Genomic DNA, 10,533 nt, shown 5'->3' on the forward strand with positions numbered 1-10,533 from the left:
AAGTGGGATGGATTCACTAATCTGTTAATTAGATTACTGCTCCTCCCTGGGTGCCTTCGGTTTCATTAGGCACTCGCTGGAACAACCCATAAAAGGAAACTTGCTCTATCTATTTTTAAATTTCATGTTTGCTCAGTTTTAACTGAAAAGCTGACCACTTACCAAACATGGCTGCTGCCTCATTAACTTTGGTTGCGTTTATCTGTTGGATTAGGTGAGTTTTCTCTCTAAATCTGAACACATTCAAATTTACAGTGAGCCGTTGGGTTTATTTTATTTACTTTCTTTTTCTCTTGCAGTGTAGGTAATGTACAAGGAACCGAAAAGATAGACTCAGACAACATCACTCGCATTTTGGATAGACTTTTGGACGGATATGACAATAGACTGCGACCTGGATCTGGAGGTAATTTAAACTATAAAACTTGAATTGTATAGTTAGCATAATCCATTTCCACTGTCCTACATTAATTTTGTACAATATATAAGAGAGGGATTTCATAATCTGTTGCAGGTGGGATTACAGAAGTGAAAACAGACATCTTTGTCACCAGTTTTGGACCGGTTTCAGACGTTGAGATGGTAAGATCTCATAACATCTATATGTTGACTATTGACAAACATTACAACACTGGACCAAATTGCCCTGCCTTCTCTCATTGTTGGCATCTGAAGCTAGCAGGTGCTGTCTTGTTGTATTTTTGGAACCAGAGTCTGCTTGGTAGAGATGGAGGACTTTAAGTCCTGCCTACTTTCCTGCACACAATCATGGTGTTGCATGGCCTTTCTTTTAAGCATGAAATAACTAATTGCACCTAAATGTATTATAAAAATTAAAATTTGAACATGTAGCAGAAACATAAGAAAATATATAATATAAATATCTGTTTTTAATAAGGGTAAAGTACAGTTCTCTCACTTTGTAAGGCCTGTATCTGTACTGGAACCAGCCTATGGAGGCACTGTTCCCCTGTCAGCTTTAACTTCCAGGATCCAGTATGGGGTCCAGTATGATAATATATGTCAGTGGTGTTGACTGTGAGAAATTACATTGTTTTAGTGACCAGCCTTATGGGCGATCTGCCATGAGACCATCTAATGAGCTCTAATCTGTCTGACTAGCCCCGTAACTCCATTATTGATGGCCTCTAAATCAATATGACAGCATGTCAGACAGCGGGAACGGCCAAATGGATTGATTCATGATTACACTGGATGAGTGGCATCCATTATTATCTCTCCTCACCTTTGGCTACACGTGGAAAAGTGTATCCAGTGCTGCAAATGAACATTTTCAAGCCAAAGCTAGAATTCAAAACTGGAAATTGATCTTGTACACACTGACATGTTGCGTTCTTGCACCAGGAGTACACCATGGACATGTTCTTCCGTCAAATGTGGGTTGACGAGAGGCTCAAGTTTGACGGTCCCACGGAAATTTTGCGTCTGAACAACAAAATGGTGGAAAAGATTTGGACGCCAGACACTTTCTTTAGGAATTCCAGAAAGTCCATTTCCCACAACATGACCACACCCAATAAACTCTTTCGCATCATGCAGAATGGGACAGTCCTCTACACCATGAGGTGATCTTAGGTGTTCTTTGATGGTTTTAGAATCACGCTGAATTAAATACGTTGCTGAAACAGATTTGTGTGTGTGTATTCTCTTTCTTTTAGACTAACAATCAACGCAGAATGTCCAATGAATCTCATGGATTTCCCTATGGATGGCCACACCTGTCCTCTCAGGTTTGGAAGCTGTAAGTATGATGTATTTGATCAAAAAACAAAACCAACATTGTGTACTGGTTGCCATAGTCAATCTTTATCCTCGTTATTTCTGTATGCTTTCTGATTGTAGTTGGATTTACCAGCAGTGAAATTCTTTTCACCTGGAGGAAAGGGCTAAAATCATCTGTCGAGTGTCCCAAAGAGTCAATGAGTCTTCTGCAGTACGATCTTGTGGGACAGACTTTGTCCAGTGAGACTCTGAAGTTCAACACAGGTAATGTTTCTTGTCAGCAACAAGGATACTCTTCTTCCGAGGGTGCAGTTACGGTCCTAGCCTTAAAGACGTTTAATTAAAATTCTCACAAGCTGGTACATTTTTAAATAAGGGACCATATGAAGATTTTCTAGTTCTGTGTTTCTGTCCATGACCCCCTCCCCCCACCCGTACATGCTAGCAGCCTGGGGAAGGAGCATCTAATGTGAAAGCACTCATGTGTACAAAGTGTCTAAAGAAACAACTGCAGGGTTTAGAGCCCAGTTGATGGACAAGACTGAGAAGTACCTCCACACTGTGAACCCAGATATTTTGCTAACAAACAAACAAACAGGTTCGTGCCAAAGGTTTTGCACAATGTGTAGCACTCAGAGTATGCGTTGGAAATGACTCTCAGCTACTACCCCACCAAGGCATTTTTGTGTTTGCAAAGGTTGATTAGCCACGGAAGCCATTGGGTTGACTCTAAACGCTAATTAGCCATAGATGCACATCCAAAGATTACCTTGTGAGATTTTCATTCGATTTTGTCCACTGGTTAATGAGAACAGACAGACACACAGGCAAAAACATTATCCTCTGCCAATCTCCTTTCGGTGAAAGGTAATAAACCTGTAAAATTTGAAATGTTTTATGTGCTACTTTCTTCCCCCTTTTCTCTAATATCTTCCCTTCTTTCCTCTCTGATTCTTCCATCCTGACTCACAGTTAGCAGCCTACCAAACGCTCACTAACATCTGTATGTTTCTGTCAGCAGTTATTCTGTTTCAAGGTCAGGCAAAAAATAAAAAAACAGCATCTAGTGAGTGTTACTCTGCTCTTTCCCTTGGGGTTGCATCCTTCACACATGCTATTTGTCTTGCAGGTCACTACTCTGTGCAGGTGGTCCATTTCCACCTGCAGAGGAAGCTTGGCTACTACCTCATACAGACCTACATCCCTCTTATAATGATCGTCATATTGTCTCAAGTCTCATTTTGGATCAACAAAGAGTCGGTCCCTGCGCGCACAGTTGCCGGTGCGCCACGCTTCCCCTCGCACTATTAGTCAAACGATGTGTGCCGATCGGTGCGACGATCAAACGTTCACTCGTGCTTCTCCTTCAGGCATCACCACGGTGCTGACCATGACCACCCTGAGCATCAGCGCCCGCCAGTCTTTGCCCAAAGTCGCCTACGCCACAGCCATGGACTGGTTCATCGCTGTGTGTTTTGCCTTCGTGGCGTCCGCCCTCGTCGAGTTTGCGGCGGTGAACTACTTTGCCACCTTGCAGGCAAACCGCCTGAAGAAGCAAAAAGCCAGACAGGACAAGCTGGAGGTGCTGGCCGCCGGCAGCGAGGACGACGACACGATTTCGGTGAGCAGGTTAATTTATGCCAACACCGATGGATAGATGGTATTTTACCAATGAGGCATGAATTCAAACAGTTGTCAGTACCTCTTTAGTGTATTTTTGGCAAACTCATGGGTAAATTTAGACACATACAGGTTTATCTCTCTATATAATATATGGCTGGCTGGGTTTTCACACATTTATTTGCACTGTTGCCTTTTGTCAAACTTGTTTAAACAAATAAATCTAATAAAACATTCAAATATTTACCTTAAATACACTGATTTCTTCAAAGTATTATGAAATTTCTATATTTATCTCCTGCAGCCAAAAGGTGAAAGGTGGGCATTGATGTAATTGCTTGCATGCGTGTGTTCATTTGTCTGTTGTGTTCGTAACATATCTCATGAACCTTATTTGTTATTTTTTACATCTTCCCATGGCTTGTGCTGGGAAATAAAGAAATATAGAAATATAGAAAAGGCAAACAAAATAAACATGGAATACAACAGGACCACTAAGAGTCAGTAGCAAATGTGGAATAAAATGGGAAAAAAAAGTAGAAGATAATGCAAACAAAAAAAAGAAATTAAGATGATAGTCCAATAAAAGGTGCAAAAATGTAAGCAGTAAAGTAAAAAAACACACACAATCCCCCTCACATACTCCAAGTGCTAACAGATGGCGTGAGCGCATGTCGCACGGTACATGATCCATCATCGATCAGGAGAAGATGATTTTAATTTTAAACTCTGGTATGAGGGCTGATATGCATTCCTTTAAATGCTAGGCCTTTCGTTTATATTAATTCCAACGTGTAGCGTGACAAGTTACAGATAACAGAATTTGAAAAACGATATTGTAAATATGTAGCTAATTACAAAGCAAAGACTCAGCTCTTTCACCTGTTCGACTTTATTATTAGTTTCAGCCACCACACACTGTGTCTTCATGCTGTTATGTTAATAATGAACACAGACTCAACGGCCTCAGTCTCATATTCAAACCATGCCACAGTTCGGCCTTCTCCCAACACATTTCCAAGGAGAAACTCGTCTCACTTCAACCCCTCACATTAAGGTCACACCACTCAATATGTGCTGTTTTACGTTCTCATCTCGAGCTACGGGCTTTATGTTAATTCAGTAAGCCACCGCACGGGTCCTCCCGGGATCTGTCTCACGTGTGGAGCTCATGGTTAGACGCTTTAAAAATAGCTTCAGTGTGAGAACAGAGAAGAACTCCGACTGCTCCCTGTAAATCCTCCAAGTCATCCTATAGGCTTCCGGAAAACTACCCACTGCGTGTTATGCAGATGCTCGTCTAACGCTACCGTACGTGGATTTTCTTATCAAAGCAATCGTACACATTTGGTCATTTGGGTTGTATGTTTTTGTCTCTGCATTCATCATTCATCTACCTCCTCTCTTTTTCAACCCCCACCCTCCGCCCCGCCAGTCGGACAGCAGCCCCCGGGGAGGCCTGAGGAGGAGGAACCACTCGGAGAGCTACAGCGAGCCTCACCTGCCGATTTTCCTGCAGCAGGGTTCGGCGTTTCCCCAGTTCCCGCAGCTGGCAGGGACGAGCCGGATCGACGTCTACGCCCGCGTCCTCTTCCCCCTGACCTTTGCCCTCTTCAACCTGGTTTACTGGTACACCTACCTGGCCAGGGACACCATGCAGGCGGCCAGCTGAACGTCCCGTTCGCATTTACGCTCATGCGGCCACTTCTACCCTGGCCTGTGGGATCCACGAGCAAGACGTTGGCCACTTTAAATAAGAAAATGGTTGACAATTTAGCAAGAATGCCATTTTGTTTCCATCTACTACTACTACTTTTAAAAGTCCTGAAAAGAAAGAGTTCTCAAATATATAAGTTTGCACCTCATGAAGGAGTTTATTGTAGATTTTGAGGAGTGTTTAAATTTGATTTCTGCTTTAAAACACATCTAGTGGTGAATTATATTCAGCACTATTTGGTTTATGAGTCTCCTGACTGTCAGTGAAATGTTACTAAGCCCAGACCATAATCAACCCGCCCTTGTGCTCAACAGTTGGATGATAATCTACTACGCGTCTTTGTTTAGTGCTAAAATAAAAGTATTTAAATGTAATCAGCCTTCACGCTTACATTTTTTTCAGAGAATAAAAGAACAGGATTCTGTTGATTCTTGTTGAAGATGATATTTTTCTAAACGTTGCTGCTCTGTGAAAGAACTGATCATCACCACGGTCTGGAAAATCTGGTTAAATGTTGCTGTTTTTGCAGTCAAAAAGATGATTTAGGTTTAGCCTTTTATTAATCCCACCTCCCTCTTTGGGTTCTCGTGGCCAAGTCATCAACACTGTTACTCTTTTACTGACTTGAAAACACTTTTTTTATCTATTAGAAACTCTCGTTACTGGATGTGTTGAACTTACTAACCAATTAAATGAAGCCTGAAGTCTTTTATTTTTTAGCAAAATATCTCATGAATCATATATATATATATTTATTAGATTATAACTCACTGAATTGATTTGTTGTAGGCTATATTTTAATTGTTCATTTTTACTCCTGATAAGAAGGATGTTAAATGTAGCATTTTACGATGTTGTTTGTCAGTGCTTATTATCACCCGCCTTCTCCCTTTGGCGGGCGATGACTAACGCTCCTGTTTGGAAGTGAACCTCTTCCCGAGCAGAAGAGTGCAAAAAGACCACAAGAGGGAGAGAAAGAGAGATGTGTTATGCAACACCGAGGAGTGTAAATCTGCTCATCATGCTCCTCATGTTCCTGTCAGGGAGGTTTTTTTTTTTTATGGCTGTTTTGTTTATGACACTGTGCAGGAGAGGATGGGGGGGTGCAGCTGTATTTCTCCTTCATGTTCTCTCTGTGAGCTGCTGCTCCTGAAGGCAGTGAGGATGAGGAGGATGGCAGCCGGGGCCTCTGAACATGTGAATGCCACGCTCACATGTTTGCATGAGAAGGCTTCTGGGGGTCGGGGGGGGGGCGAGCAACCTGAGCGACCTCTTTCATCCATCCTCGGAGCTCTCAGCCTTCACTCTGCTCCCACCCGGGCCCGTGCAGATGATTCAGAACTTCCTCCACGCCCCTCGCATCACAGGCGGCGGCCGCCCGATGGGTGACCGACACGAGGGCCGCCCTTCACCCCGTCGTGAGGTGGGCCTCCGGCGACCCCTCAGAGGGTCTCTCAGACGTGCACTCAAGGCACCGAGGACCGCATCGCAAAAAGACGGAGATGATATAATCTGCGATGGCTGTGACTGGCGGTGATGCAACAGTGCACCAATGCTTTCAGAGGCCTGCCCTCTACAGAAGCACAGCTCCCTCTCCAACCACATCAAAGGCAGTTCAGAGGAGGCTCGCTCCCCCACCCCTCTCGCCGCTTCAGAAATATGCTCAGCAGAGGAGGGTTTAGTCAGTTTGGGGCACCTGGCGAAGCACAGGCTTGGCGCCCTCCATTTTTCCATCCTTCCTACTGTTCTTGAACTCACATGTTTCTAAGACCTACCTGTCACATTATTGCTTATTGCCACATGTCGTGTTTTTGTTTCAAGAGCAAGAGGTTCACTTGATCCATAGATATCCATGTTTCCAGTTTGTGTCCCAGACTGGGCCAGGAAGCCACGTTTCTGATGTGTTTAATCCAAATCATTCCTTTGTGGAGAGAATACGGCAGAAATGGGACAGTGTTTACAGGAGAAACTTGCACTTCAAACAGCTACAAGATCGTTACAAGCAAAGTATCTCACAAACCACTGGGCAGATTTAAATGAAACTCCCAGAAAGTAATCACTGGGTGCACATCTCCAGCTGATTAACTTCTGGAGTCGGATGGACTTCACACCTAATCCACACACACAAAAAAGGCCGTAACTCAGTGGGTTTTACAGATGTTGACCTGATATCTGGTGTGACAGCAGCCGAGACTCGAAAAGCCGACAAACCGTGCAGGATCTTTGTTCCAAACTATGGCGTGCGATGTGACGAGCGATATGCTTTCCTTCAAGGACTTCTCGGGCTTTCATTAAAAGCATATTCCCAATGTCTGGAACTTCAACTTTGATATCTAAAAATAAAACTGGTGACAATGGGACTGTGGATATCTGAGCTGTGACTTCGTCCTAATGGAGGTTTTGTTCTGATCTCTACAGTGTTTATTTAGGAAAACTGTACTTGTGGACGTCTGCAGCAGTCAGACCAGTCCACACGAAGGGGAGAGGTGAGTCGTGAGTTAACGTTCTGTTTCTTGTTGTGTGATTCACACTGTTGTTGTTGTTTTTAAATTATTATTATCCTGTACCTTCATTGCTGTCTAACTTTTGCAGACTTTGTGCTATTTTAGCAGTTCATATATCAAAACGTTCGGCTCATTCAGGAGATGGATCCTAAACTGCTGGTTTTTGTATCTATTCTAATTTTCTAAATATTTAACCTTATTTACACCCCCCCCCCCATAGAAATACAGTGAGATCTTTTCAAGTCCTTCACAGTCATTGCTCCTGCTCTTTTTTAGCTAACCTTTTGCAGCTTTTTGTTATTGTCATGCTACTTTAGCTTCTAACTAGCCTTTTGCTACTTTTAGCTAGCCTTTTGCCACTAACCTTTTGAGGCTTTTAGCTAGCGTTTTATTACTTTTAGCTAACCTTTTGCTTCCTTTTAGCTTCAAACTACCATTTTGGTATTTTTTCACTAGCCTTTTGCTACTTTTAATATTAAATGACTGTTCTGCTACTTTTAGCTTCTAACTAACCTTTTGCTACTTTTAGCTAGCATTTTGCTACTAACCTTTTGAGACTTTTAGCTAGAGTTTTGTTACTTTTAGTTTTTAGTAACTGTTCTGCAACTTTTAGCTTCTAACTACCCTTTTTGCTGCTTTTAGCTTTGACTAAATGAAATAGCATTTCTCTGTTTTTCTTTTAGCTTTTAGCTACTGTTCTGCTTTTTTTAGCTTCACCAGCTTCGGCTTTTTCAGCAGCTTTCAGTCATTCGGACCTCAGTCTTAGTGAATCTAGTTCAGTTTAACATTTTGACATTTTTTGTTTTCTTTTGGACTAGACCTTTTGTAAAACCACTTTTCACAGCACAAAAAGGAGAAATAACATTTTATTCGGTATACCATGGGACCCCTGATATCGGGAGAGCTAAGCCAGGTCTGCCTGGTGGTAGATGGGTCCTCCTGTGGTGCTGAGGCCTGGTGAAATGCACTGTGGGGCAGTTCTCCTTCCCGCCTCTGTGGCTCTGATGCTCCCCTTTGGCTCTTCCTGATGTACTGCAGAAAAGAGTTGGAAAACGACGGCTGTCCATCACGATTCTTATCCGATTTGGTTGGAACGCTGAAGAACGGTTGCATGTCCTGCTTCATGGAGCAGCTTGTCACATTCAGTAAAATTCACACATTTGCTCTTTAACTTTTAACCTGCTCCCCCTGCAGTGTTTGACCTTGTCAGCTCCTGTAATAAACACCAGGGATAATAATAATAATACTAACAATAAAATGACTGTTCACTGTGTGGTTTTATTTCCCCCTCATTACCCACGTTCAGTTGCCCCTTTAACGTTTTCCTCTGCAATGGAAACCGCTCATCCACCATCATCCCTCTCCAGGCTTTGATCTCGCGGCCGCCTGTGCGCATGCGCGCCTCATTGGCTCCTCCGCACCGTCTGGAGTAAGTTGGATGCGCGCTCTCCTCACTCGCATCCAGAAGCCACCTGAAACACCGCTGCGATGGGGAGGATCAGGAAAAAGCACTTCGGGATTCTGACTTTCTCCCTCCTGGTGACTTTCGTCTGGACGCAAAAGTAAAATCTGATTTCTTTTTTTTTTCTTCCTATTTTTGAACCTTGCAGGTTGATTCCTGTGATACTAACCAGCTATTTCTGCTCCCTCCCTCTCCAGCGTGAAGGATATCAAAGATCCGAGCAATATGCCTCTGGTGAAAGAAACGGTGGACAGGCTGATGAAAGGATACGACATTCGGTTGAGGCCGGATTTTGGAGGTAACGGAGCAAAAAAAATAAAAAAATAAAAAATAATATATATAAAAAAAGGGGGGGGGGGTGTCATGTTTTCACGCCCTCCTTGACGTGCCATACATGTTTAATGAATCGCAAAATCCGCTTTAATTCCCATCTGCTAATCATCCCTTCACAGTCAACTTGCCAATTATGGGCTGTAGAGAAATGATGTGCGCATTCCGCTTTGATGAGGGGCTGTTAACGTGATCGATTCCGCTCATCAATGTTTGATTACTCCGCCAAATAAACGCAATTAACAGCGTTTAGGACGACGGTGGGTGTCAAACAGGACGATTTTTTTCCCCTCCTCCTCCTCCTTCTTCTTCTTGTTGCTCAGGCTGATGGTGGTGGTGGTGATGATGATGATGCGCCAGTCTCCTGGAGGTGCTGGCGTCACGGATCTGTTAAATTTACATGATGGGAGAATTATTCATGCCTTCTCCTCTCCTTGGCAGGTGCTCCCGTGGCCGTGGGAATGAACATAGACATCGCCAGCATAGACATGGTCTCTGAAGTCAACATGGTAGGTAGACTCTTCATGGTCGTCTCCCCCGCTTCGTGTTGCCATTTTATTTATTTATTATTTTCATATATACCTGGCACGGCTCGGCTCGGATATGTGAATTTGGCCACTTATCCCGGCTCAAGTGATGGAGGTTATCCTGAGAAAATGTACACCCCCCCCACCTCCCCACCTTTCCTCTACCCTCCCTTCCAAACACATCACCCTTCTGAGAATCCGCATTTGCAGCTCTGGTGTTGCTGCAACATTTGAATTCAAAACACACACTCACTGGCGCACTCGGACGCACACTTGCAGCTGCGCGCGCCGAGAGCCGCTGCGAGTGTGTGTGTGTGTGTGTGTGTGTGTGTGTGTGTGTGTGTGTGTGTGTAAGAGAGAGAGAGATTGTTTCAAATCATGGGTGTAATTTTTGTTGACAAACACACACACACACACACACACACACACACACACAAACACCCGCAAACGGTGCCAAATCCTCCTCTCCAAAAACGGACATCAGCTGGCCCCTTTAACTCAGCGACCCATCATCATCATCATCATCATCATCATCATCATCATCATCATTGTGGTCTCCACGTAAATGATCTTCCTCCTACTAATCGGATGACGTAAGCAGTTTCTTTTTCAAAATCTGATCACTCTGCT

General features: G+C 43.5%; 2 protein-coding genes across 4 annotated transcripts in view; both read left to right on the forward strand.

Annotated features, from left to right (window-relative positions):
* Positions 1 to 16: 16 nt before the first annotated feature.
* Positions 17 to 5,460, forward strand: gabra6a (gamma-aminobutyric acid type A receptor subunit alpha6a). Its single transcript, XM_017424167.3, has 9 exons — positions 17 to 214; positions 300 to 406; positions 515 to 582; positions 1,366 to 1,586; positions 1,680 to 1,762; positions 1,864 to 2,007; positions 2,873 to 3,025; positions 3,114 to 3,364; positions 4,799 to 5,460. Exons 1-9 carry the CDS (start codon positions 168 to 170, stop codon positions 5,033 to 5,035), a joined length of 1,311 nt encoding a protein of 436 aa, XP_017279656.1. The 5' UTR covers positions 17 to 167; the 3' UTR covers positions 5,036 to 5,460.
* A 3,517-nt stretch (positions 5,461 to 8,977) lies between these two features.
* The window catches only part of gabrb2a (gamma-aminobutyric acid type A receptor subunit beta2a), a 39,338-nt gene continuing 37,782 nt past the window's right edge, over positions 8,978 to 10,533 (forward strand). For 2 of the 3 annotated variants that reach the window (XM_017424163.3, XM_017424166.3), the window contains exons 1-3: positions 8,978 to 9,146; positions 9,244 to 9,344; positions 9,818 to 9,885. In XM_017424163.3, the coding sequence (XP_017279652.1) occupies positions 9,073 to 9,146; positions 9,244 to 9,344; positions 9,818 to 9,885 (243 nt within the window). In that variant the 5' untranslated portion in view covers positions 8,978 to 9,072. The remainder of the gene's footprint in view (positions 9,147 to 9,243; positions 9,345 to 9,817; positions 9,886 to 10,533) is intronic. The other variant, XM_017424164.3, reaches the window with a different exon arrangement.

This window comes from Kryptolebias marmoratus, linkage group LG9 (assembly GCF_001649575.2).
Source record: "Kryptolebias marmoratus isolate JLee-2015 linkage group LG9, ASM164957v2, whole genome shotgun sequence".
Lineage (NCBI taxonomy): Eukaryota > Metazoa > Chordata > Actinopteri > Cyprinodontiformes > Rivulidae > Kryptolebias > Kryptolebias marmoratus.